General features: G+C 34.1%; 1 protein-coding gene across 6 annotated transcripts in view; it reads right to left on the bottom strand.

Moving 5' to 3' along the window:
- The window catches only part of CTTNBP2NL (CTTNBP2 N-terminal like), a 52,221-nt gene that overhangs the window by 21,785 nt on the left and 3,886 nt on the right, over window positions 1-26,550 (bottom strand). For 3 of the 6 annotated variants that reach the window (XM_077119900.1, XM_077119897.1, XM_077119899.1), the window contains 2 exons: window positions 18,539-18,664; window positions 15,179-15,278 (listed from right to left, as the gene is read on the bottom strand). In XM_077119900.1, the coding sequence (XP_076976015.1) occupies window positions 15,179-15,277 (99 nt within the window). In that variant the 5' untranslated portion in view covers window position 15,278; window positions 18,539-18,664. Of the gene's footprint in view, window positions 1-15,178; window positions 15,279-18,538; window positions 18,665-21,096; window positions 21,133-26,550 lie in introns of all 6 variants that reach the window. The other 3 variants (XM_077119902.1, XM_077119901.1, XM_077119898.1) reach the window with 2 other exon arrangements.

Raw genomic sequence — 26,550 nt, forward strand, 5'->3', positions numbered from 1 at the left:
GACCAGGTTCAGAATATACGTATTTCTTTATTTTGGACTCAGTGACTCTGCAGATTTAAGATTCTGCAAAACTAGACTGGTTTAGGAAGTCTTGATTAAAAGCAAAAGTAAGTTCACAAATCCCAAGATGACCTGAAGCAATATATCACTAATGTACTAGGAACTTGGGTAATATGTAGCACTATTTATACCATTCATTTATCAACTAATCCTGAGCAGCTATGTAACATTTTGTGTAATCTGGTCAACTGGTATTTATATCTCTTGCATTTCATCATTTTATATCATCTTTTCTTCCTATCTAGACTGTAAGTGACTCAAATGCAAGAAGACCTCACATACATCTTATCTTTCTTATAGTTCAGTATTTTGCCTTAAGCCCAAGGTTCCTAACTAATGATATTCTCCAGCCTCTTTCTTGACCTCTCACCTTTCTTTATTCTCATGATTTTAAGTGAGGTCAACATTTTATGTTGCTGTTAGTAAAATTTACAATTTACTTAGTATCATCAATTAAGGTAATGTCAATTTTTACATTTAACCAAACTGGCTTTGAAAGAGAATGATCTTCAGAGGTTTCCTTTGGAATGAGTTTGCAACCACAGATATTTATCAAAACAATTATTTACATAAGGACAGATAATCATTTATTATTATTTGACTCAAATGTACCAAATTCTATTGACAAAAAAAGTTAAGTTTACACAAACAGCTACAAGTGTGGTACTTCTAACTAATAGACTGTTTTGCTGATAGAATAAGAATACAGGTAAAAGAGCATAATGCAGCTGCTTGTTTAAACATTTCAAATTCCAAAGACTCTTATAAAAACTCCTAATGAAATTGAAATAAAATGTGTTGAGTTATTTTGTCTTGTTCCATTCTATTTTTTCAGTCTATGTAAGAAGTTAAAACAAGTTACATACACGTGGACTGTGTCCACATGAATAACTCTTTCTTAAGTCGGGAGGAAAATGTGTATTGGAACTCAACAACTACCAAACAAATTAATGAACTGATAACAGAAAATGCCCTAAGCATTATGGATTTTAAAGTATCATTTTAAAATGATGTCCTGGATCTTAATCTCTTTTCTCTTTGGAATATAGGTGTCTGTCAAACTATAATGAAGGTACTTGTACATCAACATTTATAGAAGCACTATTCACAACAGCAAAAGGGTGAAAACAACCCAAGTGTCCATCAACAGATGAATGGATAAACAAAATGTAGTATATCCATGCAAAAGAGTATTACTCATCTGTAAAAAGGAATGTTCTGATACATGCTATGACATGGATGAACACTGAAATCATTATTTTGAGTGAAATAAGCCAAATATAAAAGATCATATACTGTATGATTCCACACACATGAAATACATAGAATAAGCAAATTCAGGGGCAATAAGTTACCAGGGGCTGGGGGAAGGGTGAAGGGGGAGTTATTGCTTAATAGATCAGAGTTATTGTTTGGGGTTATGAAAAAGTCTTGGTAATGGATGATGGTGATGGTAGCACAACTCTGTGAATGTAATTAATATCACTGAAGTATTAAAAAATGGTTAAAATAGGAAAAAATATAAGATTCAATATCTATCTCACATATACACAAGAAATAGAGATGGATCACAGATCTGCAGATAAAAAATAATCTATAAAGCTTCTAAAAGAAAACATAACCACTTCTTATGAAATAATATCTTTAAAGAATCCAGAATGCAGTATCATAAAAGAAAAATACTGATAAACTGAACTTCATCAAAAAAAAAAAATTCTATTCTTCAAAAGGCACCAACAAGACAATGGATAGGCAGTTCCTAATCTGGGAGAAAATATTTGCAATACATGTATCTGATAAAGGACCTGTATCCTTAACTCAATATTTAAAAAATACAAAAATTCAATAATAAAAAGACAAAAAACTAATTTAGAAAAATGGGTCAAAGTAATAAATGAAGATATAGAGTAGGCTAAAAGCACACGAAAAACTGCTCAACTCATTAATGCTCATGGAAACATAAGTTGAAAATGACAAAGAGATATCACCATACAGCCGCTAGAAAGGCTAAGATTAAATAAAGTTTGATAACTTCAAATACTGGAAAGGATACTAGAAAGGATGTGGAGCAACTGGAACATATTGCCGACAGGAATATAAAATCATACAGCCACTTTGGAAATTGATCTGAAATGTCTCTTAAAGTTAGACAAACACCTACCTGCAATTCTAAGTTTTTATCTCAAAAGAAATACAACATAGCTCCATAAAACAAAAAATTTGTACATGATTGTCCATAGCAGCTTTCTTCACAATAATCCCAAACTCAAAACATTTAAATATCAATCAACAGAAGAGATAGATAAAATGTGGTACATTCATACAATGGAATATTACTCAACAATAAATAGAAATGAATTACTTAAACAATGACACTGATGAGCCCTAATTCATTATGCTGAATGAAAAAAAGCCAGACACAAAAGAGTACATTCTGTATGTTTCTGCTTAGATGAAATCATGGAACTGGCAAAACTAATTTATGATGAAAAAAATCACGACAGTGATTACCTCTGGTGATAGAGTGAGGATTGACAGGGAAGGGACACAGATAACTTTCTAGTGTTATGAGGATGTTCTGTCTTGATGGGGGTGTGTAGACTATGTGGATATGTGCTTTGGTCAAACTTCACTGACCTCAACACTTAAGATCTATACATTTCACTATTTCTAAATTATACCTCTCTAAAAAATTAAAAAATGTCAATATATGTAGTGAGAGTTAAAGGGAAAATTAAGTGATATATAATATATACCTTATATATAGTGTTTCAGTAAAAGAGGAAAGTTTAAATCAAAGCAAATAATAGCAGAAACGACAAAGGAGGAGCTAACATTAGAGTGCTGACTATCTGCCAAGCAGTGTAGCTCAGTGCTCTTTACACATCTCATCAAACCCTCATAACAACCTCTTGGGGTAGACATCACTGTTACTTCCATTTTATAAAAGAAACTTCCCAAAGTCACAAAGCTGGGTAAGTCATGGAGAAGAACTGTACATTTTGGGTAATAACTTACTGGCAGGAATAAATGTCAATTTAGTAGGTTTCCATCAATAGCTTAAAAATGAAATAGAATAAAATAAAAAACATTAAAGAGGATTGAACACTGTAAGGTGAGTACAATTTCAGGAAACTTTTTTTGGCTTATGCATATAGATATGTGCACACATCTATGTTAGTGCTTTATATGTCACTGTCAAAAAGTTTGAAAAACACTAGAATAGAAAGAATCCAAGAAGTATGACACCTGAATCTATGAATTTAAACAATTTAAGCTACAATAAATATGTAAATTCTAATACATATGATTTGTGGGAGCACATGCTTTTTATTTTTTTATTGACATTTAATGTCTGCTGGGTACTATATATGCTGAGAGATGTGGGAGATGATATAGGGATATAGATTTAATTCAGTAAGATGTGGTGCCCTGCCTCAATGAGGTTAAAATTTAACAGATAAGTTTAAAGCCTAACAGCAGCAATAAACAAACAGCCTCTACATGTTCTAAACAATATCATCAAAGTTTAGAGGAACACCAAGTACAATTTATTTGATCAGAACTTATTCTGAGACTCAGACCATATCCCCATAAGGAAGAGGAAGGAAAGTCCAACCCTGGACGTGGGAGGGCTCTGGCAGATAAATGGGACTATCAGCAATTTAATGAATCACAGGAAACACCACGAGGTTGATTGTTTGTACAGATTGGGGGAGGGACAGCCTACAACCTAAAAACCGACTCTAAAGTGTTACATGTGAGACCCAGCCTACAGACTATATTTGTGTGTGATAGTCTTGATAAACTTCTTTATTGAGATGTGCTCAGGCTCTTTCACTAACAGTGTGGAAACTAATGTCAGTGTTAAAATATTTTTTAAAAAGTTCACTAAATAAGATGTGACAGGATACTTTCTTCCTCTAGGTAGGGGATTCAATGGAGTTGTATAATTATGGGAAGGGTCAGAACTCTAATAATTTGTTTGAGGCAAGTTTCATAAAATACAAACAGACTGACACTACAAGGAAACAGCAAGAAACAAGTTGCTCAAAGGTAAAGTCCTAGGGAGAGATGCTTAGCTTGGCTGAGAAGTAGGAAATGTTCTCATTTAGGAGTTTATCAAGTAAACAGGAATGAGAAGTATGTGGGTAGGAGTGTAAAGACAAGGTAGATAAAAAAGGGGACCAGTATGGTTTGAGAGCCACCCAACGATGGGGGAAAGATATCAGGGCAGGAGAAGAGAAGCAAGGCAAGTTCTAATTATACATCCTAATGACGGAAGGTAGAACAGAATGACTAAGGTGATATATTAAGGGAGAGAACAGGTCCCATGTCACAATTCAGAGGATGGGAAGGTGGCAACTTATATTGCTATTGCAATCTTATGTAGAGGGAGGTAGCTAACTTTAGTTTCTACCAATAATCATGCAGGTAAACTGCGACTCAAATTATGGAAAGATTGCTCTTCTGCAGAGAAAAGAATGGGGGTGGGGGGCAGTAGGTGAAGAAGTCACGAGTTAAAAGTAAAAAGTAGGCTATAATGGTTACTTTAAATGTGAGCTGGCAATGACTATCAGTACAGTATGGCACTGAACATATGGTGAAACTGAGCATGCTGAAGTCAATCACTGCTACTAATAATTCCAAGGAATCCCAACCCAGGACTGCCTTTATCTTCATAATAAAAGTGGACTGGAATATGTGTGGATTAGTACAGGAGTAATCTTTGTTTGGAGTCTTCCTTTTTATTCTGAAGGGCGATAATACCATTAGGAAAATTTAAGTGTCACCGAGGACAAAAATGAAATAATCAAAACCCCTTTCCCATTTTAATTCAAGAAGGAACAGAAAAACTGGTTCAATTCTAGGCCTCTAAGATCATAACTCAAAACAAAAACAAAAATAAAACCACCACAGAAAAAAAAAAAACACCACCAGAACACTGCACATTGGAAAATGGGGATAAGAAAATATATTCTGAGAGACACAGGGAGGAAGTATGTAATTTAGACAGATGCTCACAAGGGGCCTTATCTGGAAAACAATATTTTTTTGTTTATATCTAGATACATTAATAAAGACAAGCAATACTGTACTTAAGAAAACACTGTGCAATTTTATCTGATGGTCACAAAGCTACCATTACTAACCCCAGGAAATGCAGATCTCAATTTGATAGGAAAGAATACTGAGGTAAAGTAGTAAAACATCGGCAGAAAATCAAAATATCATCTTTGATTTTAGTTTAGATGAATACAAATACTTAGTAAAGATACATAAAAATTATTTACTTATACTACAAATATGGAAACAAATACAAAGTAATGATTTCCTGTTTGGTGAACATATTGTTTCTTATTACAGGTGAATAACATTACTGAATGGGATTATTTTCAGCAGTAAAATTATGAAACTATATTACTACAATTAAATCTTTCTTTTCAAAAATATGAATAAGTAAATGGAATTCTATTTTGAGCCTTGAACACTTGTAAGTTAGATGTAAAGGGCCTAAACCCATTCTTTCAAATGACAAATATTTTTGAAGTACCTAGGTTATAGATATTGGGAAGCAGTGCTGAACAAGATTAAATACCTCATGAGTCTTAGATTTAGTGAAAAGAAAAAAGAAGAAATACTAGACATATAGAAATAAAAGTTCCTCTAATATAATCTATGATGCTTATCGGTATAAATGGAGAAATTCTCATTTTACCAATCTAGTGCTGACATTAGAAAAAGAAATCACACTCAGTATGATTCAATTATACAAAAATTTATTGGGTGCATCTATGTGTGAGGTTATATGTATAAAGAAGATGGGAAAGGAAATGATATACTTAAAATAAGGGGGGGGAACGGTTCAAGCAAGGCTACAAAAGAATGAAAGTGCACAATTTGGGTCTAGAGGTTAGATTACAGCTGGTAGACTGGCAGGAAACGAGAGTAGGTTCAGGACGGTCTATAAATGCCTTGAATGTCATGGCTTTCAAGTTTATTTTGAATGCAGTGAAAAGCTACATAAAGTTTGTAAAGAGAAAAGTGACAAGATTAAATTGATACCAATAATGCTTAGGTCACATATTTATGGAATAAGACTTGAATCAGAGTACCAGTTAAGAAGCTAGATCAAAAGGCCAGTTGAGCAATTAAGATCTTAACTCTAAATGTAGGAGGGAGGCTATATCAAGGAAGCAATTTGGAGACAGAATAAACAGGCTTAGGTACCTAATTAGATATACGAAGTAAAGAACAGAGAAGACACATAGATATTTTGAAATATTTAGCTTGGGTGACTGGGTGGCTGGTAATGTCATTAATCAAAATGGAGAACACAGACAAAACAGGTTTTTAGGAAGGGTGCTGAGGTTGTGATATGGGATATTTAGGTAGACAAGCCAAAAAGGCACTTGGACATATGAGTCCTGGGATAGGAGAAAAATAAGCCTGGGTGTGAACCACCTGTTGACACCATGGGGCTTAATGAAGTCATTCGGACTGACAGTTAATAGGTTAAGATGAGACAGGCCTAAGAACAAAGTCTGTTCATGTATTATTTATTCTGCTAACATATTTAATACTACTTATTATGTACCACTGCCCTATGCTAGGTGTAGAAATACAAAGATATATTAGAAGAGCAGTAAAATAAATGTATACTATGGAGTACAACTTAGTGGACGGAAGCAACAGATGATTTATACAAGGCAACATGGACAAATCTTAAAGACACAGTACTGGGAACAGAACGTATGAAATAGAATGAGCTATATAATACAGTATCATTTATGCAAATTAAAATTCATGCAAACAAAACAATATACATTTTACAGGAACACATACGAAAAAAGATATACTTAAACATATGAGAATAGTAATCTATCAAGACAGGGAGGTGAATGAAAATAGGGACTGAGGATAAAGCGAATTTTCAAAAAATGCAAATGTGTGACATTCTGGCCTCAGCCCTTCAGGATATTAAAAATTTAGAGGGTAAGAGAGGACTCTCAGAAGGAGAAATTGAAGAATCAAGGCAACAGTATTACACAAACCAAGGGTAAAAAAGTAGATGGCCAACATTGCCAAATGCTAAAGAAAGGTTAGGTAATCTAATTAAAAGAAGCAGTAGAGGTTACTTATAATCTCCAAAGGTGAAATGTCCAAATAGTAGTAAAAACAAAAAGCAAATGAGTGAGGGGAAGCAAGAAACTGGAGGCAGGAGTACAAATGACACATTTAAAAATGTGAGTATGAGAGAAGGGGAGAGATAGGTTGGTAGCTCAGAAGGAAGGCAGGATTGAGAGGATTTTTTGTTTTTTTCTTTCTTTAATATAGAGTGGAGCACTCATCTAAATAGGCTTTGGCTAGAGCTCATTAGCCAGTATAAAGAAAGAAACTGGGAGAGCTGAGAGGAGGCAGGGGGTGACTGATAGAGTAAGGTCAGGAAGAAACAGAGAAAAGACGGGGTCAAGACTACAGGTAATGGCATTAAACTTGGAATGGTGGGTATAGAAAAGAAGAATGTCTTATTAAGTGGATGAAAAATCTCTAGAAGTTTCCAATAATAAGAATAGAGGCCTCTGAATTTAATAATAACACAATCACATTCTCATTCTTATCAATAAATTGCCTATTTTTTTTTTAACAAACAGCATGTCAGGTATTGATTTGTATTGAAAAACTTCTTGAAGTAATGTATATCTTAGAACTCACTGAGTGGAGCTGGCTTTCTGAAGCAGAACATACTATTTGTTTGTTTGTTAGACGATGGCATGTCATAAAATAGGATGCCACATATATGCAAGTGACGATGAGGGAAACACTTTGAAAAGTTTTAAATCTCCTGCTATAACAAAATTTTCTTGATATTTTGATCATGAAGATGTTCATGCATAGGCTGTCAGCTTTATTAACTTTGAGTCTATGATCTGTGAAAAGTTTTGTTTTGAAAGAACAACATTTAGGTATCCTATATAAAAGTAGAATTTGAAAATTAGTGAGAAATTTACTGTTTGCTTTCTTGGGAGAAAATCAGGGATAAGGAGGCAACCATCTCATGCTTTCCTTAGATATGTCATGCTTGTCTCTACCCTCTTAACTGTATTTTAGAACACAAATTTATATGAAATGCATAAGCTACTAATAAGTAAATATAGAGTAAAAAGTAAAAGTTGTTCTCAACTCCTTGCCATCCCACTGCCCATATTATATTTTTTATAATTTTAATTTCACCATTAGTAAATAAATGTTTTCTCATAAAAATTTTAACAAAATAGATAAAACTCAAGTCCTTCCTGACCACAAACACTGTCCTAAAAGTTCTTGGTATGATGGGTATTCTCCCAGAACTTTTCCAAGCACATACATACAAGTGTATGTATGTATATATGTTTATATATGCATATGTATGTAGAAACATCGAATTATATAAACATTACTATTCTGTAAACAGTCCTAAAAATTGCTTTCATTTATTATGCTTAAAGACACAATTACAAATGCAATTATATCATATGCCATAGTAAGGATGTACCTGTTTATGTAGCCATACCTTACTAATAGACATTTAAGTTGCTGAGTTTTTCAATACTGTATTAAAATACTGTATCAAACATCTTTAAACACTCTTCCTTGTAGTTTGTGAACCAGATACATAACTATGCTTTTCTAAGGGAATTATTTCCCATATAATAAAATTCCCAGCTTCATTCTCTAAATGCCACATTTCCATAAAGAATTTCAGCAAACATAAAGATGGATTCCTTCTATCTTCCAAATTATTCTTACAACTGGCTAAACTGAAATACTAAATGATGGACCATGGATTTCAGTTTTAGAAGCAACCTCTTTTTCTTCCTTTGCTTCTCTTTATGGGGACACCTAGAAATAACCTCTGATTAATCAAAAATCACAAGGCTAACACATGCAAGGAAGACACAATAAGAGGAAGTCAAATAACAGGAATAAGCTGTTTCCCTTTTTTATTTGTTTTAGTTTCAGGCTGAATAAATGCAATGAAATTCCCCACTGCTGTAATCTTTTCTGAAGCCTATCTCCAACTGTTGAGGATTGTGTGTTCTCTCAATAGGTAACATTTTACAAGCTGAATTCCCCTTTCCTCAAAGGCGTAAGAAAAACAGAGCCCCCAGGCAGGTTCCAGTTAAAAGAGGAATTTACTTATTCTTCTGGCACCTTCACTCTCAAACTCTTCACTTAAAGTGAATGATGACGTGATAAAATGTTGTATAGCAAGTAGCTGGTAACCAGACAATTATTTTTAGAAGCTAGCTGTTATATATGGGGCTCAATGCTTCTCTGCATGGAACAAAGATGCTTAATTATTTAAGAATTCAGTCGTTTTTTTAATAAATACCTAACTTATGAATAGCCCATGTATATGAACAGCCCTTCCTGTTTATTTTGGCTCCTTTTTACGAATGGCCATCACTGAACCTGGTATTTCCCTCTCACTAACTTCATTCCCTTCCCAGGGCAAACCACTCTTTTATCACTTTCAAAGGAAACAAGATAAGGGGAAGGAAGGAAGATGCTTTGTGGGATGTACTTTTGGTTTCACCATTTGCAACTTAGTGTTATTTTGCTTTGTTTTACTAGGCACAATTTTCTGTGAGTTATTTTTTCACTTACTGTATTTTCAGAAATGTTACACATTATACTAAGGATCTATCATTCTCTCTACTGATTAGTAGTCTACTGTACAATCACACCATAATTTAGTTGACCAGACCCCTATTAACAAACACAGGTTGTTTTTAATACTTTGCTTTGATGAGCAATGCTACAATAAATATCTTTACACCATATACTCTGATAAATAGATCTAAGTACATCTGCAGCCTAAATTTCTAGAAGCAAAATTACTTCTAGAGATATGCATTTTAAAAAATTTGGTAGATATTACTAAATTCTCCTTAAAGAGTTGAAGACAACAATGTATGAGTGCCAGTTTATCCTCATCCTTTCCAATACAGTTTTAAAAGAAACATTTATTTCATCTCTTATAGTCAGATCCTACAGTTCATTAACAGCAGTTTATCTGAAAAACAATATTTGGAATTACAAGCATCTGCATATAAATGGGGTTTATATTACTTACTTCACAAAGTGGCAAGGACAATTCATGTGGAAACACTTTGAAAAGTGTACAGAGCTAAACAAAATGCTAACTCTTAAGAGAATGGAGACAAGCCACAGACTAGGAGAGAATGTTTGCAAAACATATCTGATATAGAACTTGTAACCAAATACATAAAGAATTCTTAAACTCAGTAAGAAAACAAATGACCTAATTAAAATATGGGCAAAACATCTGAACAGATATCTCACCAAAGAAGGTATCAAAAGATGGCAAATAAGCAAATGAAAAGAGCATCATCATATGTCATTACAGAATTGCAAGTTAAAACAATAATGAGGTACAACTTATAACTATTAGGATGGCTAAAATCCAAAACACTGACCACAACAAATGCTGGTGAGGACGTGGAGTAAAAGGAACACTCATTCATTGTTGGTGGGAATGCGAAATGATACAGCCACTTTGGAAGACATTTTGGCAGGTTCTTACAAAGCTAAACATAGGCTTACTATGTGATCCGGCCAACTGTATTACTATATATGTACCTACCCAAATGAATTGAAAATTTATATCTACACAAAAACCTGTACATGATGTTTATAGCAACTGTTTCCAAAATTGCCAAAAATTGGAAGCGAACAAGATGTCCTTCAACAGGTGAATGGATAAACAAACTAATATGTCCATACACTGCAGCATGACTTCACTTATATGAAATAATTAGAATATGCAAATTAATAGTCAGAAATTAGAATACAGGTTACTAGAAACAGAGGTGATAACTAGAAACAGAAGTAATAAACTTCTCTGACTCCGAGGAAATAGGTAACACTACTCTCAAATCTAGGTCTGTCTGATTTGAAAGTTTATGTTCTTAACAGTTATGTTTAAAATTGAATGGTCTGGATTAAAGCTTACTGCCTAGTAATAATTTTTATATCTCTTTTTTTTGAAAAGCCAGGATTTCATGTATGAACTGTACTGAAAAAAGCAGGAATAAAAAATACCAGCCACTCACTATAAAAAATACACTAAGATATGACCAATATGGCCACTGATTAATTCTCTTCTAAAACAAATTCATTGTAAAGGTTATGAATGTAAACCCAGAACCCTTTTAATCCAATTCCCCAAATACAAAATGCTTGCCTCCTAATATACCAATTATTAAGGCAGAAATTGGACTTCTCTCAGTTATAGCTGTTATGTTCATGTGATCTTCATTAAAGTTCTACATTACCCATACCAACACTAAATGTTCTTCCTAAAAATCATCCATCAAAATGAGATAGTTTTTGGCCCAAGAATTGTTAGGTCTAGGCTTATGAGTACCAAAGAATATTTCAACTTTGAGTCCATTTAAGTACACAGGTCTATTATCAAGTAAGCTATTTTCTGATATTTATTTTTTTTAACGCAAGCACTCTAGACAGGCTGACTAGCATAGAATAATATACGGTGTTTGGTAGGTTCAATTTTACCTTCTTCATCTCAGACCAGCCTCTATAATAATCTGCTTTCATAATAGGCACAAGGCCATGACTAAAAGCAAATGTCAGACTTTGGAAGATTACTTATAGGGATCTTATATTTGTGATATTTTGAACTATAACACCTTCCATGAAGACTTTTATTTAGCTCATTGATAATTATAACTATTATTTAAGAATACTTTCAGCAAAAATAAGTTATTTATTGTCTCAACACAGATACAAGTGTAATATCCAGGACTGAAGAATAGATTTTATGTCCAGAAAAATCATTTTAAAGGAAAAGACAAAAAAAAAAGATGAGCTTTTTTCCTGATTAGTAAGCTGCCATATTAGTCCAAGAAGTCCAACAGGTGTCTGTTAAGCAACAGTTATAGAAATAATGCAGTAACATCTTCATATATTTACAGAACCAAAACAGACAAACAAAAACTATTGCACAAATAAAATGAGATTTCATTTTAACTCAAAGAATCAGGTATGGCAGTTGCCTTTCTAAATGGAAGGACATAGTTTTGAGCCCAGTTGCCACTTACTTTATCTAATAATAGATTGTTTAAGGTTGTGTCGCTTCTGATGAAGCTATACATTTCACCTACACTGCATATAGTTTAAGCCTTCGAAGTAACTTTATCACATACACGTAGCATGCACAGACTAAGTACGACACTTGTGCCTGGCCTCTAAATGGTATCATATATATCCAAATGCTCCCTTAATTATGACTCCAGCTTCTCAAGCTGCTCTCTTTCAACAAAAGCTGCCTTTTGCAACTAAAACTGGATTCACACAGAAAAAATAAATTTTAGGAAAATATGTGCAATAACCACCTAAGCATCTGTTAACATTAAAACCAAAAGGCAGTATGTTGCAGAATACATAAGAACAGGCTGAAAATTTAATAATTCACAACACTCACTCTGAAGTAGTCTTTTAAAGGAAGACCACAATGGCACAATCTTTTCATTGTTCAACAAATATTTATTAAGCATCTATTTGCCCTAATACTGTGCTAGGTGCTGAGGATTCAATGACTAGCAAAACAGACTCATAAAGCTCTACAAGTTTGCATGTCTTTTCAGTGGCTGAAAAAGCAGAGAGGTTATAATGGTAAAACTATAGAAGAGAAAATGGAGTCATCCTCTGATTTTTCCATTAGAGGCAGCCATCCTCCCGCCCCCACCCCAATTCTGAATGGGTCGAAGCCCACAAGTTTTTGTATAAGTCAACCAGTGATATTTATGGGAAACTGCTTCTAGAGTCCCAATGCAAATGGGAGGAGATCCTCAGGTTAGTCTATTTAACACGTTGCCAAACTATTGTAGTTGTATAAAATCTGATTACTATTTATAATAATGCTGTTCCTGGAAAATGTTTTCTGAGTTCTAAAAGGGGTCACGATGAATAAAGTTCTTCCTTTTTCAGCAAAAGTAGTGGCACTCTTCCAGTTCCAAGCCCTGCTGATAACTCCTAAAGAGAGAGGAGTCAGGGGTGTCAGATGAGAACCTAGGGAGGGAAGTAGGAATATCAACAGGCATAATGGTGAGGATTAGGAAGGAGCCCACCCTTTCCCCAATCTCTTCATTGAAAACGTAAATGTGGTATAAGAAATAGGAGGTTGTCTTGGGTTTAAACAAGGTAGAACTGCTGTTAATAGTAGAACAGGCTAATGAAAAATAGAATAGGGTTTTCAGGGACTTATAGAAAAGAGAAATCACCAATAATGAGAAAAGGGGAAGGCCTGTTCAATGATAGAAATGAGTCATTAACTGGAGTGAACATTTATATGTAATATATATATATATATGTATGTATTGGCAGGGTAATAAAGAAATTAGACATTGTTGAGGACACACATTCAAATGTCTGGCAACCACTGACTGCTCCTTCGACATGGGATACATGATATACATTGACCAGATATAAATAAAGAGAAAAGAAGAAATGAACCTACAATGCTCTTTGCAATGCCATGAAAGCTGTTAAGTGTTACACACAAATATTAGTTATTAATAAATTCTTAATACAGACAAGGAAGCTCAGCTCCAGACAGGGTGACTGACTTAACCAAGGCTACACAGTCATACTTAATGGTATGACCGATAAAGACTTGGGCAATAAACATTAACATGTAAAAAGGAATGTATCAAAGCTATGAATATGGGATCCCAGGAAAGCTGTTCAAAACAAGACTGAAGGAGGAAAGGAAAGGAAGTAAGTAAGACAGACTCAGTCCCCTCATGTGAGAAGGGAACTGCTTCATGTACTCTGGAGAAATGAAACCACTGAAGATTACTTATCATAGTAAGATTACTTACTACAAAATTATAAGAGAAAACAAAAAAAAGCAATCATTTTCAATGATTAATCACCCTAAGATGTATCTAATTAGAAATGCCAGACTTTTCAGTCAGCCTTAAAAGACAAATGAATATATTATTCTAAACTTAATAGCATATATATATACATAGGTGACTATTTCTGAAATATACAGGTGAAAACACCTACTTTAAATCAGTATTAGGAAGGGAAACAAGAAGAAAAGCTAAAGAAGAGAGAAGATGAAGCTCTTTGTATGAATTCTACTGAGTAGTTACTGTTGACGACTCAGAAAATCACTGATTCTCTAAGCCTCCTAGCACAACAAAAATAAAATCTTTGTTGCTATAACAAAAACTCCAACAAAGCAGCTTCATACAAACACATGGGAAATATTAACACAAATACCCTTTCTATTTAATGAAAAGTTAGCATAATTTTGAAACTTGTATTAAAGCACTTCATAAAACATTTACTGATGAACTTTAGAATGTCCACAATATAACCCCTAACTAAAAATTCAAACTATAAAAATCTTCTTAGATACTTAGACCCAGTTGCACTTTGCAGGGACTATGCTTTCCTCAGCATACCCAAGTCTCACTTTCTTTGGTCCCTTTTCTTTTCCTTTTAGGGATATCAACATCTTACTATTTACAGATACCTTTAGTGTCTTTTCTTCCTTAATCCAAATCTGCTCTCAAGAGAGATTGGGAAATATTTCTATCAAGATGTAAGGGATTTATGATACTTGAAAGGAGTTATGTCCCTTGTATTTTAACAGACAGAAAACACTTAAAAGTAACAATTTTTAATTTGAGGCTCAGGGATTCTATGAATGGTCATCAGGAGGTCCTTGATCTCCCAAATATTATACTCTGAATTTTGTACATATGTATATACATACATTTCTTTTCGGAAACAGATATCAAGTTCTCAAAAGTGTCAGAATTCAAAAACAGCTAAGGCCCACTAACCTAAAAAAATGAAGTTCAAGATCCAGACATCAGGCAGTGAGACCATGGGGACTATTCTGGGAGCTTTTGCCAGTGTCCATAAAAAAAAAAATCACACCATATACGGAGCTTCCTATAACTAGTATCAATGTGTTCCACTTCAATGGGGGCTACAGAAATACCCCTAGTTAAATAAATTACAATCACTGAAACGACTTTCAAAACATATGACTTTTTTTCTGTTAACATACCTTTAAAGCTTCTATAACAAGATCCCTTGCTTCAAGCTCTCCTTCAAGAATACTGAATAGTGTCAGGAGTTCAGGCTTGCTGAGTTTTTCCAGATTCATCCTGAAAGCATAAAACAAGGGCATAGAAGTAAAAACCTAAGGTTCTGGAATTGTAACCCATACCAAACTCTGAAATCTATTCTATAACTAATTGTTATGCTGTGACTTGAAATTTTGAAATTTATTGCTTTTTTGTACATGTGTTATTTTTCACAAAAATGAAAAAAAAAAAATCGATTGTGATGACACACAAAAATATTTTTTCCTCCTAGCCTCCTATATTCTGGAACAGTTAAGAGGAAAAATCTGAGATGATGATATGGTAGCCCATGACAAACTCTGGGATCTGTCCTAAAGCTACTTGTTGATGAGAGCTTTGGAAACTATTGCTTCTTTCTTTCTTTTCTTTGTATATGTTATATTATAAAATTCAAAAAAGTTAAAAACAAAAACAAAAAACAAGGGCAATAATCAGATATCTCCAGAAGACAAGAGTTAATTTAACATAATTAAAAAAAAAGAGAGGGCGGGCCGCGGTGGCTCAGCGGGCAAGAGTGCTTGCCTGCCATGCCGGAGGACCTCGGTTCGATTCCCGGCCCCAGCCCATGTAAAAAACAAACAAACAAACAAAATATAATAAAACAAGAAAATGTTTAAAGATGTTTCCCTTTCTTCCTCCCTTCCTTCCTTCCATCCTTCCTTCCTTCTCTCTGTCTTTCCTTCCCTTCCTCCCTCTCTCTTTAAAAAAAAAAAAAAAAAAAAAAAAAGAGAGGGTAAGACAGACATGAAAAGAGCACCAGTTGCAGTATAAAATACTTTAAGGAAATAGTTACTATTAAATAGGCAACAGCTTTCTGGTGTTAATCACAAACTGAGCAGTAACAGAATATAAAATTCTCTCTTTTATTTTTTAATATTCATCACTACTCAAAAATACATTTTTTATAATTTTTCCTGAAGGTATATTTACAAACAAACAGATTTGAAGGTCTGGGGAAAAATTAATCACTAATTTTGTTCACTAAAAGTTCAGGTATAATTGTGTTACAATGAATACTAACTATTACACTGAAAAACTGTTAGGCAAATATAGTTCAAATGACTTCTTAAATTATAAAGTTTGAACATCCTAATTGACCAGGATGTTCAACTACAAATTGAATTTACTTGACTTAAAACCTTTATATTTCTTTGAGGCCTTATCTTTTAAAATATTGCCATTTAAAAATGGCAAGGTATACGGCATAAACTCAATCTTTTCAAAAAGATTAAATTCTCACAAACCACCCACAGACAGAAGTTAGACTGCTATACAATCTTTGAAGGGTCTTCTGACCACTTTGTATGGTAAGATACATTTCAAAACTTCCAGACTAAAGCAAATACTATTTTCCCTCTCCTGCTTTTTATTTCCAAATTGCTACTTCGATAATAGTTTCCTTTAAAGTGAATCACAACATGACTACTTCACACACCCTCCCATAATTCCCAAGAATTATGAGCACATTAAATTTTAGGGGGTATACAAAAGAGTCATTGATTTCTTCCAGAGCTACTGCCTTTAAGTGAAGGAGAACATGTAGAAAATTCACACTTCACTGTGTTGTTAGATTGTGCTCCAGACATGCTGAGCAAATCTTTTACCATAGTAAAATATACTCAATGTAATTTCAGGTCTGACTGCTAACTTTCTAACTAGTGAATTTTGGCAAGTAGTAAATGATTCTCACTTCAGTATCAGAGACGTATCTCACAACAGTTACTTTAAAAATACAAACCAACTTTTAAAAAACCCTAATAAAACTAAGTTTAATATGAGACAGTATTTTGGAAAGAGCATGTGATTTTGCAGTTAGGTGGATTCCAGGTCTATACCTTCTTAGTTGTGTGACTCTGGGCAAATTTTCTGATTCTCAGTTTTCCTGTCTGTGAAAGGGGATAATGATACCTAATTTACAGGGCTGTTATGAAGACCGAGTTAATAAATATAAAGCATCTTGCCAAGTTTCTGATACCACTTAGTAACAGTTTAATTATTAATAGCTACTATCCTCTCTCATTTTCCAAAAGAATTCCAAGAAAGGCATTATCAAAATTGGAGACAGCCAAGAACAATGACTTGCTGCTCCTCTGTATTTGGGAAAACCACAAATGAAGAAGGGTGATAGCACTCTGGAGTGTAGAATGCTGAGGAATTTAAACCACAGTTGATTCAGACTGATTTAGATGAGCTCTTTCCCTCTCCTAATGATTTCAGGTTTTTATCTCCCTCAAGGAGATTATAAGGCAGAGGAAAAAGTCTTATTTTTTTTATGCCTTCCCTCTCCCCTTCCATGATGTAAGCAGAATAATGGGCATAGGGTAAAGGTACTTCCTCAACACTGACTGCAATGATGAAATCAGCTGGCCATATCAGTGCCAAGGTAAGAAGACAGGAATAGAGCTAAAAATTATACACTTTTTAACATATTACTCTTCTTTTCTTCAATACCTCTGTAGTTCTTAGAAGTGCTTAATTAGAAAACCAACACTGAAGCTTATGAGAAGCAGAGTGATATGAATAAAAAAATAGACTGGGACTGAGGAGCACAGAATTTCAGCCTCAGCTCTGCCACTAAAAAGCTTTATGGCCTTGGGGGGAAAATTATCCAGTCGTTTTGGCCCTGAGTTTCTAAACAGATAAAATAAAACAGATTAGGTAATCTAAGAAGTCCTTCTTGGCTACATTCTAATCTTCAATGGCTATAAATCAAGTATTATTTGTTAGAGAATTCAATTAAATAAGGATAAGAAGTAAATTTTACAGAATTACATTAGATTGTACCCAAATCAAAGTTCTTTGACCTCCTGCAATTACACATCCTCATAAAAGAGTAAAATTGCAACAATCTCCAATCACTTTTATTACATAGCAGTCCAGCCTAAGCAAGAAAAAGTTCTATTTTTTCGTAAACGCATAAAGAACAATATTCTTACCTATTTCTAAATTTATAAATCACTTCTGTACACAAATTTTCATATCTTGAACACTTTGCTAATACATAACACATTTAGCTTAGTGTCTTCATGAAGTGAATACACTACAAATTATGACACAGGAGGTCAAAAAGTGTTACAGCTATGTAACTCAAGAACCAACACAGATCTGTTTCTAATAACCTTCCTTTATAAATATTAAAATTTAGCAGTTTCTTGCTGTTAGATTTGAATCTAATCTCAACATATAGAATACTGCAATAAATTTTTGTCTGAAATATAAGAGTAAAACTGTAGTCTGTTAGGATGGCAGTGAAATTCCTGGGGATGGGGGGTGATACTGACCTGATAACTGGCAGAGTCACACTTTAGTCCACAAATATAAACTCTTAAGGTTTTCTTCAGTTACAATTTGGGAAAACTGACAAGTATATTTAAAATGCCATCAGCATGGTGGGAAAGTGTCCAATGCTGCAAAACAGTAAGAAATTTATTGCCCACGTGACCACACTACAAACAAATTTGGTGAATCCTATAAATGTCAACTGTCATTATAGTTAATGAGCCCTGACAGCTGTAGGATGATACTGACAAGAAAGAAGAAAATAGCCAGTTCAAGTTGAAGCTGAATAATATTGAAAAATACTAGGAATCTGACTTTACTTTTGGCAGTTATAGTTACAGAAGGCAAGGGCATTTAAAATTTTTTTACTTTGAGATGTCTACTACAATTTCAAGGAAAACTTCTCAATATCACCGGAAATAGACTGACTTTCTCTCCCTGAATTGACAAAGTCATATTTGTTTGAATCATCATGACTTACATATAATGCACTCAGATAGAAAAATATAATAATTACAACTGAACTTTTCAAACTGCTAAATTTGTATAAGGAAAATTCTCAACCCTTCATCTCCCACCAATCCAGAAATAAACAAACTTGTCAATTTTTTGACTTTGTCTATAAGGCTGATTACTCACCCCAGCTTCTGTGTCTTCCCATTTATTTTCAAGTATCACATGTTGAATTATGAACAATTTTTTTGGTCAATGTTTTTTAAACAATGTGTTAGACCCTGCAAACTTCTTTCAAAAAAATGGTAGACTTTATATTTTATTTATTTGATAAAATGTAATTCTTGTCTTAAATTTTAAAGTCCCAAGCCAGAAAACCCAGCAGTCAAATAGGGACAGTGTCAAAGGAGGAATACTGCAATGCAATAAACATCTGTTTCATTCAACCAAGATTCAGGCATTCATCAATCTTTCAATTCAGGTGAGGGAATGTGGGTTTGTTATGCAGTTGATAACAAGAATATAGAACTATCAGAGGAAAAGCATTAAGTATGCTATTCCAGCAATTTCTGCCCATTATATAAATTATATGGTTCAGGATTTTGAGAAAAAGGTTTTTCTAACCCCATATTCATTATCAGAAATACAACTGTCAGATTTTTAGCACGCTATATTATAGTCTACTACTCATTCCCTACTTATTTTCTTTCTTTTTTTTCTTTGTTCATATTTTTAAATAACATGGCACAGTTTACATGACATAAGAAGTCTCTTTATTTTCATTATTTTCTAAATGAGCTAATTACTTGTCATTGTCCTCATCCATTAAGTGACTCTGAAAGACAAGAGCGTTTCAACCAGGTGCTGGGCTCATTCCTTCCATCAGACTCTCTGCAAGACCAAATTTTCCTAGGAGTTTAGACATATATACTTCTGTCTAAGGAATGCTACAGTCAAAAAATTTGAAATAAAAACCACTTGTGGACAAGTTGGATACATTATCATGCACTGTGGTAGAGCCAGATGTAGCTATATTAAGCTTTATAGTTTTCTCTATTAAGAAAATACACATATAAATATATACTATAAAAAAAGACAATGCTATGAATATCCTGAAAAATAAACCCATTTAAAGGCTAAGTATGAACTCATTTTTGTTATCAATAAGTGATTCCAAGCATGAGCTTGCCCAGCATACCCTTTAGTCTTTTCAATTACTCCTTTCCACCAAAGCAGAACCAATAACAAGGCGATCACAAGTCTTGTCTACATGAACTTTCATGTGCTAAGAGTCAGAAGAGTTACAGGTATATCAAGAAGGGCACCCATACTATACCTCCTAAACTGTAGTTCTGATTTTACCTAGAGAGCATGTTGCTGTGGCTTACGCTTTGTTCATTTTATTCTGACCTGTACCCAAACTCCACCCATTCTGTTTCTGGTGATGCCTTTCCCTTCTCATAGAAGCCCCAGCTTTGGAACTCTGAATTTTATAGGATAGTAGGCATTTTATTTATCATATGAAGAATGGGTGGCAGAAAAAGAAACACCTGATCCAGCCTCTATGGCTATGTAAGCAGTAGGACAGGGCAAGGTGACATAAGATGTTTGTCTGTCTAGTATCTGGGTGGATGCCTTTATGTGCAACTGAATGCTTTGTTTCTTTTTAGGTGGTAGGTGATATGGAACATGAAAGAAGGAAAACATTTCTAGATGAGTCTCAGATATTTTCTGACTTAGAAATACTCCAAGAAAATCTACACAGACCTATTAAAAAAAAAAACAAAAACAAAACCCTCCACCAACTTGACTAGTATAAAGAAAACAAGTCAAATCTTTTACCCAGAGATCACTCTTGCAAAACTGTATAAAACTCGCTTCTTTATTTTATACTCAGGTATCAAATTTTAAAAATGTATACCTGGGCTACAACTAAGTCGAGATTCAGGTCATTCACTAAGTTTTTAGTATTAGTGATCAGGTATGAGCAAAGATGTAAAGCATAATTTGTTTCAGTTGTGTAAAGAACTTTCATATACATATGCATAAGCAAAGCAAAATTAGAAAGCCAGGGTGGGCCATGGTGGCACAGTGGCAGAGTTCTCACCTGCCATGACAGAGACCCAGATTCGATTTCCGGTGCCTGCCCATGCCAAAAAAAAAAAAAAGAAGGCCAGTTAATTCATAAAACTCAAAGAGCCAAGATTATAAAATGGGTATAAAAATTTTTGACAGCTCCCCATTAGATAATGTACTTCCTTAAAAATCTGGTGTATATGAAATAAAAAATGAAGAAACTTGTCATATTTATAAATACTAAATCTAAAGTAGGGACAAAAACACACCACTATTTTAAAAAAATATATCCAAAGTAACCTCATATTAGGGTGTGGAACGTATTGACACATTACCTTAATTATCTCAAAAAACCTAAGATTCCCCACTCTGGCAGTTCTAGTTTTTTCAGAAGTTCTTTTTTTTTTATTTTTTAATTCATGCATGTGGGGTAAAAGAGCAACAGCCTTTGCTCTCATTTCACTTATAGTATTTCAGTCAGGATAGGGTAGACAAAAATGACAGTACGCTATCTGAAAATAATTTTCTGATCAAGAAAGCAAATCTTTCATACATTAGCTAAAGTAAGCTGTTTCTGCTATTATCATTTAAAAAGTTCTAAAATCAAGGTACAAAAACAAATCTCATTTAATTGAATTCTACAATATTAAGCAATATAAGCTTTACTTATATTTACAAATCAAACTTCTTTCGATTGAAGATAAAAGATATCACTGAATTATTTGGATCCCTGTAACACATACTAAAGCTACTTACTACTTTTAAAGATTAGAACTAGATCTTGGCCTTTCTTCCCTTCACCATGTCAGCACCATAATGTAACATGTAATAATGAAATTTAGAGACTCGAAATTTCAGGATCTTTTGAGGAAGGTGTTTTGAGTCATCCTGAAATATAATTTGTAGTGTACTTTCAAATAAATTACAGTGGTGCTAAGGGATTAAGATGTTTATTTATCCAATAACATCAAACCAGACTTTGAAGTAGGCCTTAACAGACAAGCTCTGTAACTAAACTAACACTCTTTAAGGTTAAGAGTTATATTACTGCAGTATCTATTCAAATGCACAGTATTCTAGTCAAAGCAGATTCTAAGACATCAAACTTTCTAGACTTATGCATTTGGATCCCTGTAACACATACTAAAGCCACTTACTATTTTAAAAGAAATTAATAATGATAACATTGTACTTAGTCTTCATCACCGCCATCTCAGAGTTATATAGCATAGTTTTCTAAGAATCCAAATAATAATAATATTAGTAATGAAAAAAGAAACATATATTGAACTAAACATTATGTGCCAGGCAGTGCTCTCAATATTTGACATATATTAACTAATTTAATCCTCAGAAAAACCTTAGGTGATATTTACTAAAATGATCATCATCAAAGTCTCCTTTCTACAAAGAGACACAGAGGCCAAAGTTTCACAGCTAATAGGTGGCAGAAATGGAATCTCAACCCAGATAATCTGACTCCAGAAGCTTCATTTTTTTAAAAAAAAAAAATTTTTTTTATTAATTAAAAAAAAATTACAGGACAGAAACACATTCCCAATATGTGACCATTCCATTCTACATATATAATCAGTAATTCACAATATCATCACATAGCTGCAGATTCATCATCATGATCATTTCTTAGAACATTTGCATCACAGAGGCTTCCTTTTTAACCACTGCTACATTAGTTTACATTTTATCTTTTTCTTTTTAAATCAGCCTTAAGAATCATGTAGTTGGAAAGACCTAGCTAAAACACGATTTACACAGATGGACGGGACCTCAGAAATAATATAATTCAGCATTCTCATTTCACAGATGAGAACTGAAGCCTAGAGTTCATATATGAATTTCTGAAGATTATAGTTAAATAGGAGAACGAGGTCTAGCACTTCTATCTTTTTATAATTTCTGGGACACCATGACAAGCATCAGGCTTTTGTTTTGTTTAGTTCTAAGACTCAAGCATCTCTAGTGTACATGTAAGTGAATGTGTGTGTATGTGTGTGCATGTATGTCTGCCTACTTCTCTCACTGTCTCTTCTATTCGTTTCCAGAAAGATTTATATGTATATTGAAGAAAAGGAGGAAGCAGCCTTATGCCCACAAACAAATATCCAAACACCTCTTCCCCCAAAATGAGATTTGTATGAAGCTATTAAAAACAGGTCTGTCTACATGAGTTATCTGTTTACACCCTGTCAAGTATTCTCACCTGAGACAAGACCAAGCCAGAAGAACTACATTAGACTACTGGAATCGATGTTAGTGAAAATGAATAAGAGTTTTTGGTTAAAATTTTTTTCACAAAAATAAAAAAAGTCTGTCTTTTAACATCAGAATACACCAAAAGTTTGAACCATTTCAAAGATATGTGTCAAATGGCTTTACTTAATTTAAAAGAAATTATAACATTTCAATCAAATATATATATCTATCTGTATCATTTATTCATCTGTCAGTCCCTAAATTTTTGCTTTTCTGAGATAAAGCCACCATGATTGGCAAAATACAACAAAAAAATGCAACAATGAAACAATAACATGTAGATTGATTTTGCTTTTTATTTCCAGGAAAATGATTCATGGGCCACAATTCTAGTGGCAGCATGAAATACAAAACCTTTCAAATGCCAATGTAAGATGAAGTCATTGACCTCATCAGGATTCCAAAGTGGGAAGTGGTATGGAAGATAAAATGGTTAAGGCATCTAGGTTTTAGCCATGCCCTCAACTTGACTCTCCCTGAACTGCAAACAACTTCGCACAAGGCTCAAACAGAATTGTTATAACTGGTGATGTTGTTTTACCTTCTAAATCAGATTAATGACTTTACTAAAAAGTTTGTTATCAGTTGAAAATTACCAACAATGAACCTAGCAATTGTTTCTGCTCCAAGATTCCTTGATCAACTTTAAGTTGAGCTTTAAGTTCTCCATTTATAAAATGGTGATAACAATACTACTTTAACAGGATGCTGGGCATTCAAATGAATTAGTGATTGGCCAGTCTCTCATTTTTCATCACTGGGATATATATTTTGGTTTCATGGAAAAGATAATGAAGATTTTCTTTTTCTATTGTCTATCATTCATGTCTAATTTAGAAATCAAAACAAATTTGTTGTTTCTGACTTGGCAGGTTAATCTGTTTCAAGGAGACGCTAGCCAGTATCTGGGAAAGTCAGCTTTTGGACATATATATCACATATTCAGGCCAATAGTACATGCACACTACTTAGGAAAAGAAAAGACATTCTCCTGCCTAGATAAGCTCTTTGTGCCTTCAGCATATAGGTGAAAAGCATGCCTTACTTTGCTTTCACTGAATTTTTATAGCTTTTGAGCAAGTCACAATTTTAACTTCTAATGACTGAGAAATGGCTTTTCTAAAAATATCATGGCTTTTTTTTTTTAAATTATATCAAATGTATAATGGATATGTATCTACATTTATAACTCAGGGGCAGTTATCATATTCTATTATATCAATTCATCTATTTATATATCTAACTTCTTTCTCACAAGACTTTGAATTCTCTGGGACAACTACTATATCTTATTCAACCTGATGAATCTCAGCACCTAGTGACCAAGGGTACAAAGGGGTACTAAAAAATGTTGGTTGAATCTAGACAGGATTAGAAAGAAATGTACAGTACCTTGAATTCCACCTAAAACAGATGGACCTTATCTTTTAGGAAATGAGAAGCCACTAAACATTTTAACAAGATGACTATCATAATGAAAGCACAGTTTTAGGAAGCTTAAGGCTTGAGGTACAGAGTTGATTTGAATAAAAAGAATCTGGAGGCAGGAAGAACAATTGCGAGAAAACTAACAGTCTAGTGATCCGGCAAAAAAATGTATACACTAGGAAAGTGGCTATAAGAATGGAAAAGAAGACTGATACAAGAAACATTATAAAGAAAGAATTTATAGTAACTTGATGACTGATTTCATCTAGGTTGTTAAAAGGGGAAATAATCCCAGATCAGCTGAGGTTTTGAGACTGGGTGACTAGAATGATGATGCCACTAACAGAAACAGGGATGTTAGAAAAGGAACTGGTTTCAGGCAGGGAAATGGTGAGCATGATATGTGACATGCTGAGTGAAAATTAGACTCCCAAGAGGAAAGTGTTAAGAGTCAGCTAGTGTGGTGAGGCCTAAGGGCTTGGAAGTAGAGAAGCCTTTGGGGGCAGAACCTTTTAAGAAAATTTCTTCTTTACCCTCAATTTAAAGACAAGAGGCATCCAACAAATGGTGCTGCAATAACCAGATACTCAAGTGGAAAAAAAACAAAACATGACCCCTACCATACAGCATACAAAAAATAAAAAAATAAAGACAAGAGCCAACGAGAAGTTGATAGAAAGAACTGGACAGATCATGCTTATACAATAAAATACTAAATCAATTTAGAATCAGTTTTATTCTGTGGTTACTCCTGTACAACCTCCTACAATAGAAAGGGCTATTTAGCAAAAACCAATTAAGACGGTACTCTCTCCCCAACCCACCCACCTCCGCCCCCCTCCCCCAAAAAGGCAAGGGCATCTCTATTTTTCCTATCAATTATAATTTCTAATTTTTGCCTCTTGTTAAAATAATTTATCCTGCTTCTCCCACATGCTCTGCTTCCTCTCTGGCTCTCTCCCTGATACCAGGGCAGACTCAGAGCATACTTTGGCCTAGCCTTCCCCAGCAGTTTTACACAAAAGATCTAGGTATGGCGGGCCGCGGTGGCTCAGCGGGCAAGAGTGCTTGCCTGCCATGCCGGAGGACCCCGGTTCGATTCCCGGCCCCAGCCCATGTAAAAAACAAACAAACAAACAAAAAATAATAAAATAAACAAAATACTTTAAAAAAAAAAAAAAAAAAGATCTAGGTAATGCTCCCAAAGCAGCAGCAGCCCTTTCTGCCTGTGAACCCCTTCATCCTGTTCTCTCTCGTTTTCCCTTCTGTTTCTATTAAACTCAGTAACAATTAAGGATTATATTCTTTGTGGCTCTAGAAGTCACGAAAGATCCAAGGGTCCCCTTAGCAGCAAAGAATACAATTAGATTGGAAAGCTTTGGTTTTGTACCTGAAATACAAAGTTTGGAAATACTTGGCAGCAAAGAACCTTATTCTTTACGATTCCTGCTGGTAGTCATTTTACAAACACCCGCCCCTGCCGTACCACCTCCACCCTTATCCTTGTTTTCTTCTCATTCTAGTTTTAGCTGCTTCTATATTGATCCTAACTTGGGGCTGAGGTGGGGTAGGGAGAGAGGTTGTCTTCAAAAGTAAAGCAAAAATCACATTTAATCAAAATTACCATAGAAAATCCCTTAAATCTCACAGAAGATACAACATATCCACAAAACCATTTACATGCCATTCCGGATGGAGGTACTTAAGAAAGTAGACATTGGAGTGGAGTAAATGGCAATTCACTAGAAGACATTAGCTGGTTGACTCCCTTGCCTTAATTTTT

Source organism: Tamandua tetradactyla, chromosome 11 (genome assembly GCF_023851605.1).
Source record: "Tamandua tetradactyla isolate mTamTet1 chromosome 11, mTamTet1.pri, whole genome shotgun sequence".
Lineage (NCBI taxonomy): Eukaryota > Metazoa > Chordata > Mammalia > Pilosa > Myrmecophagidae > Tamandua > Tamandua tetradactyla.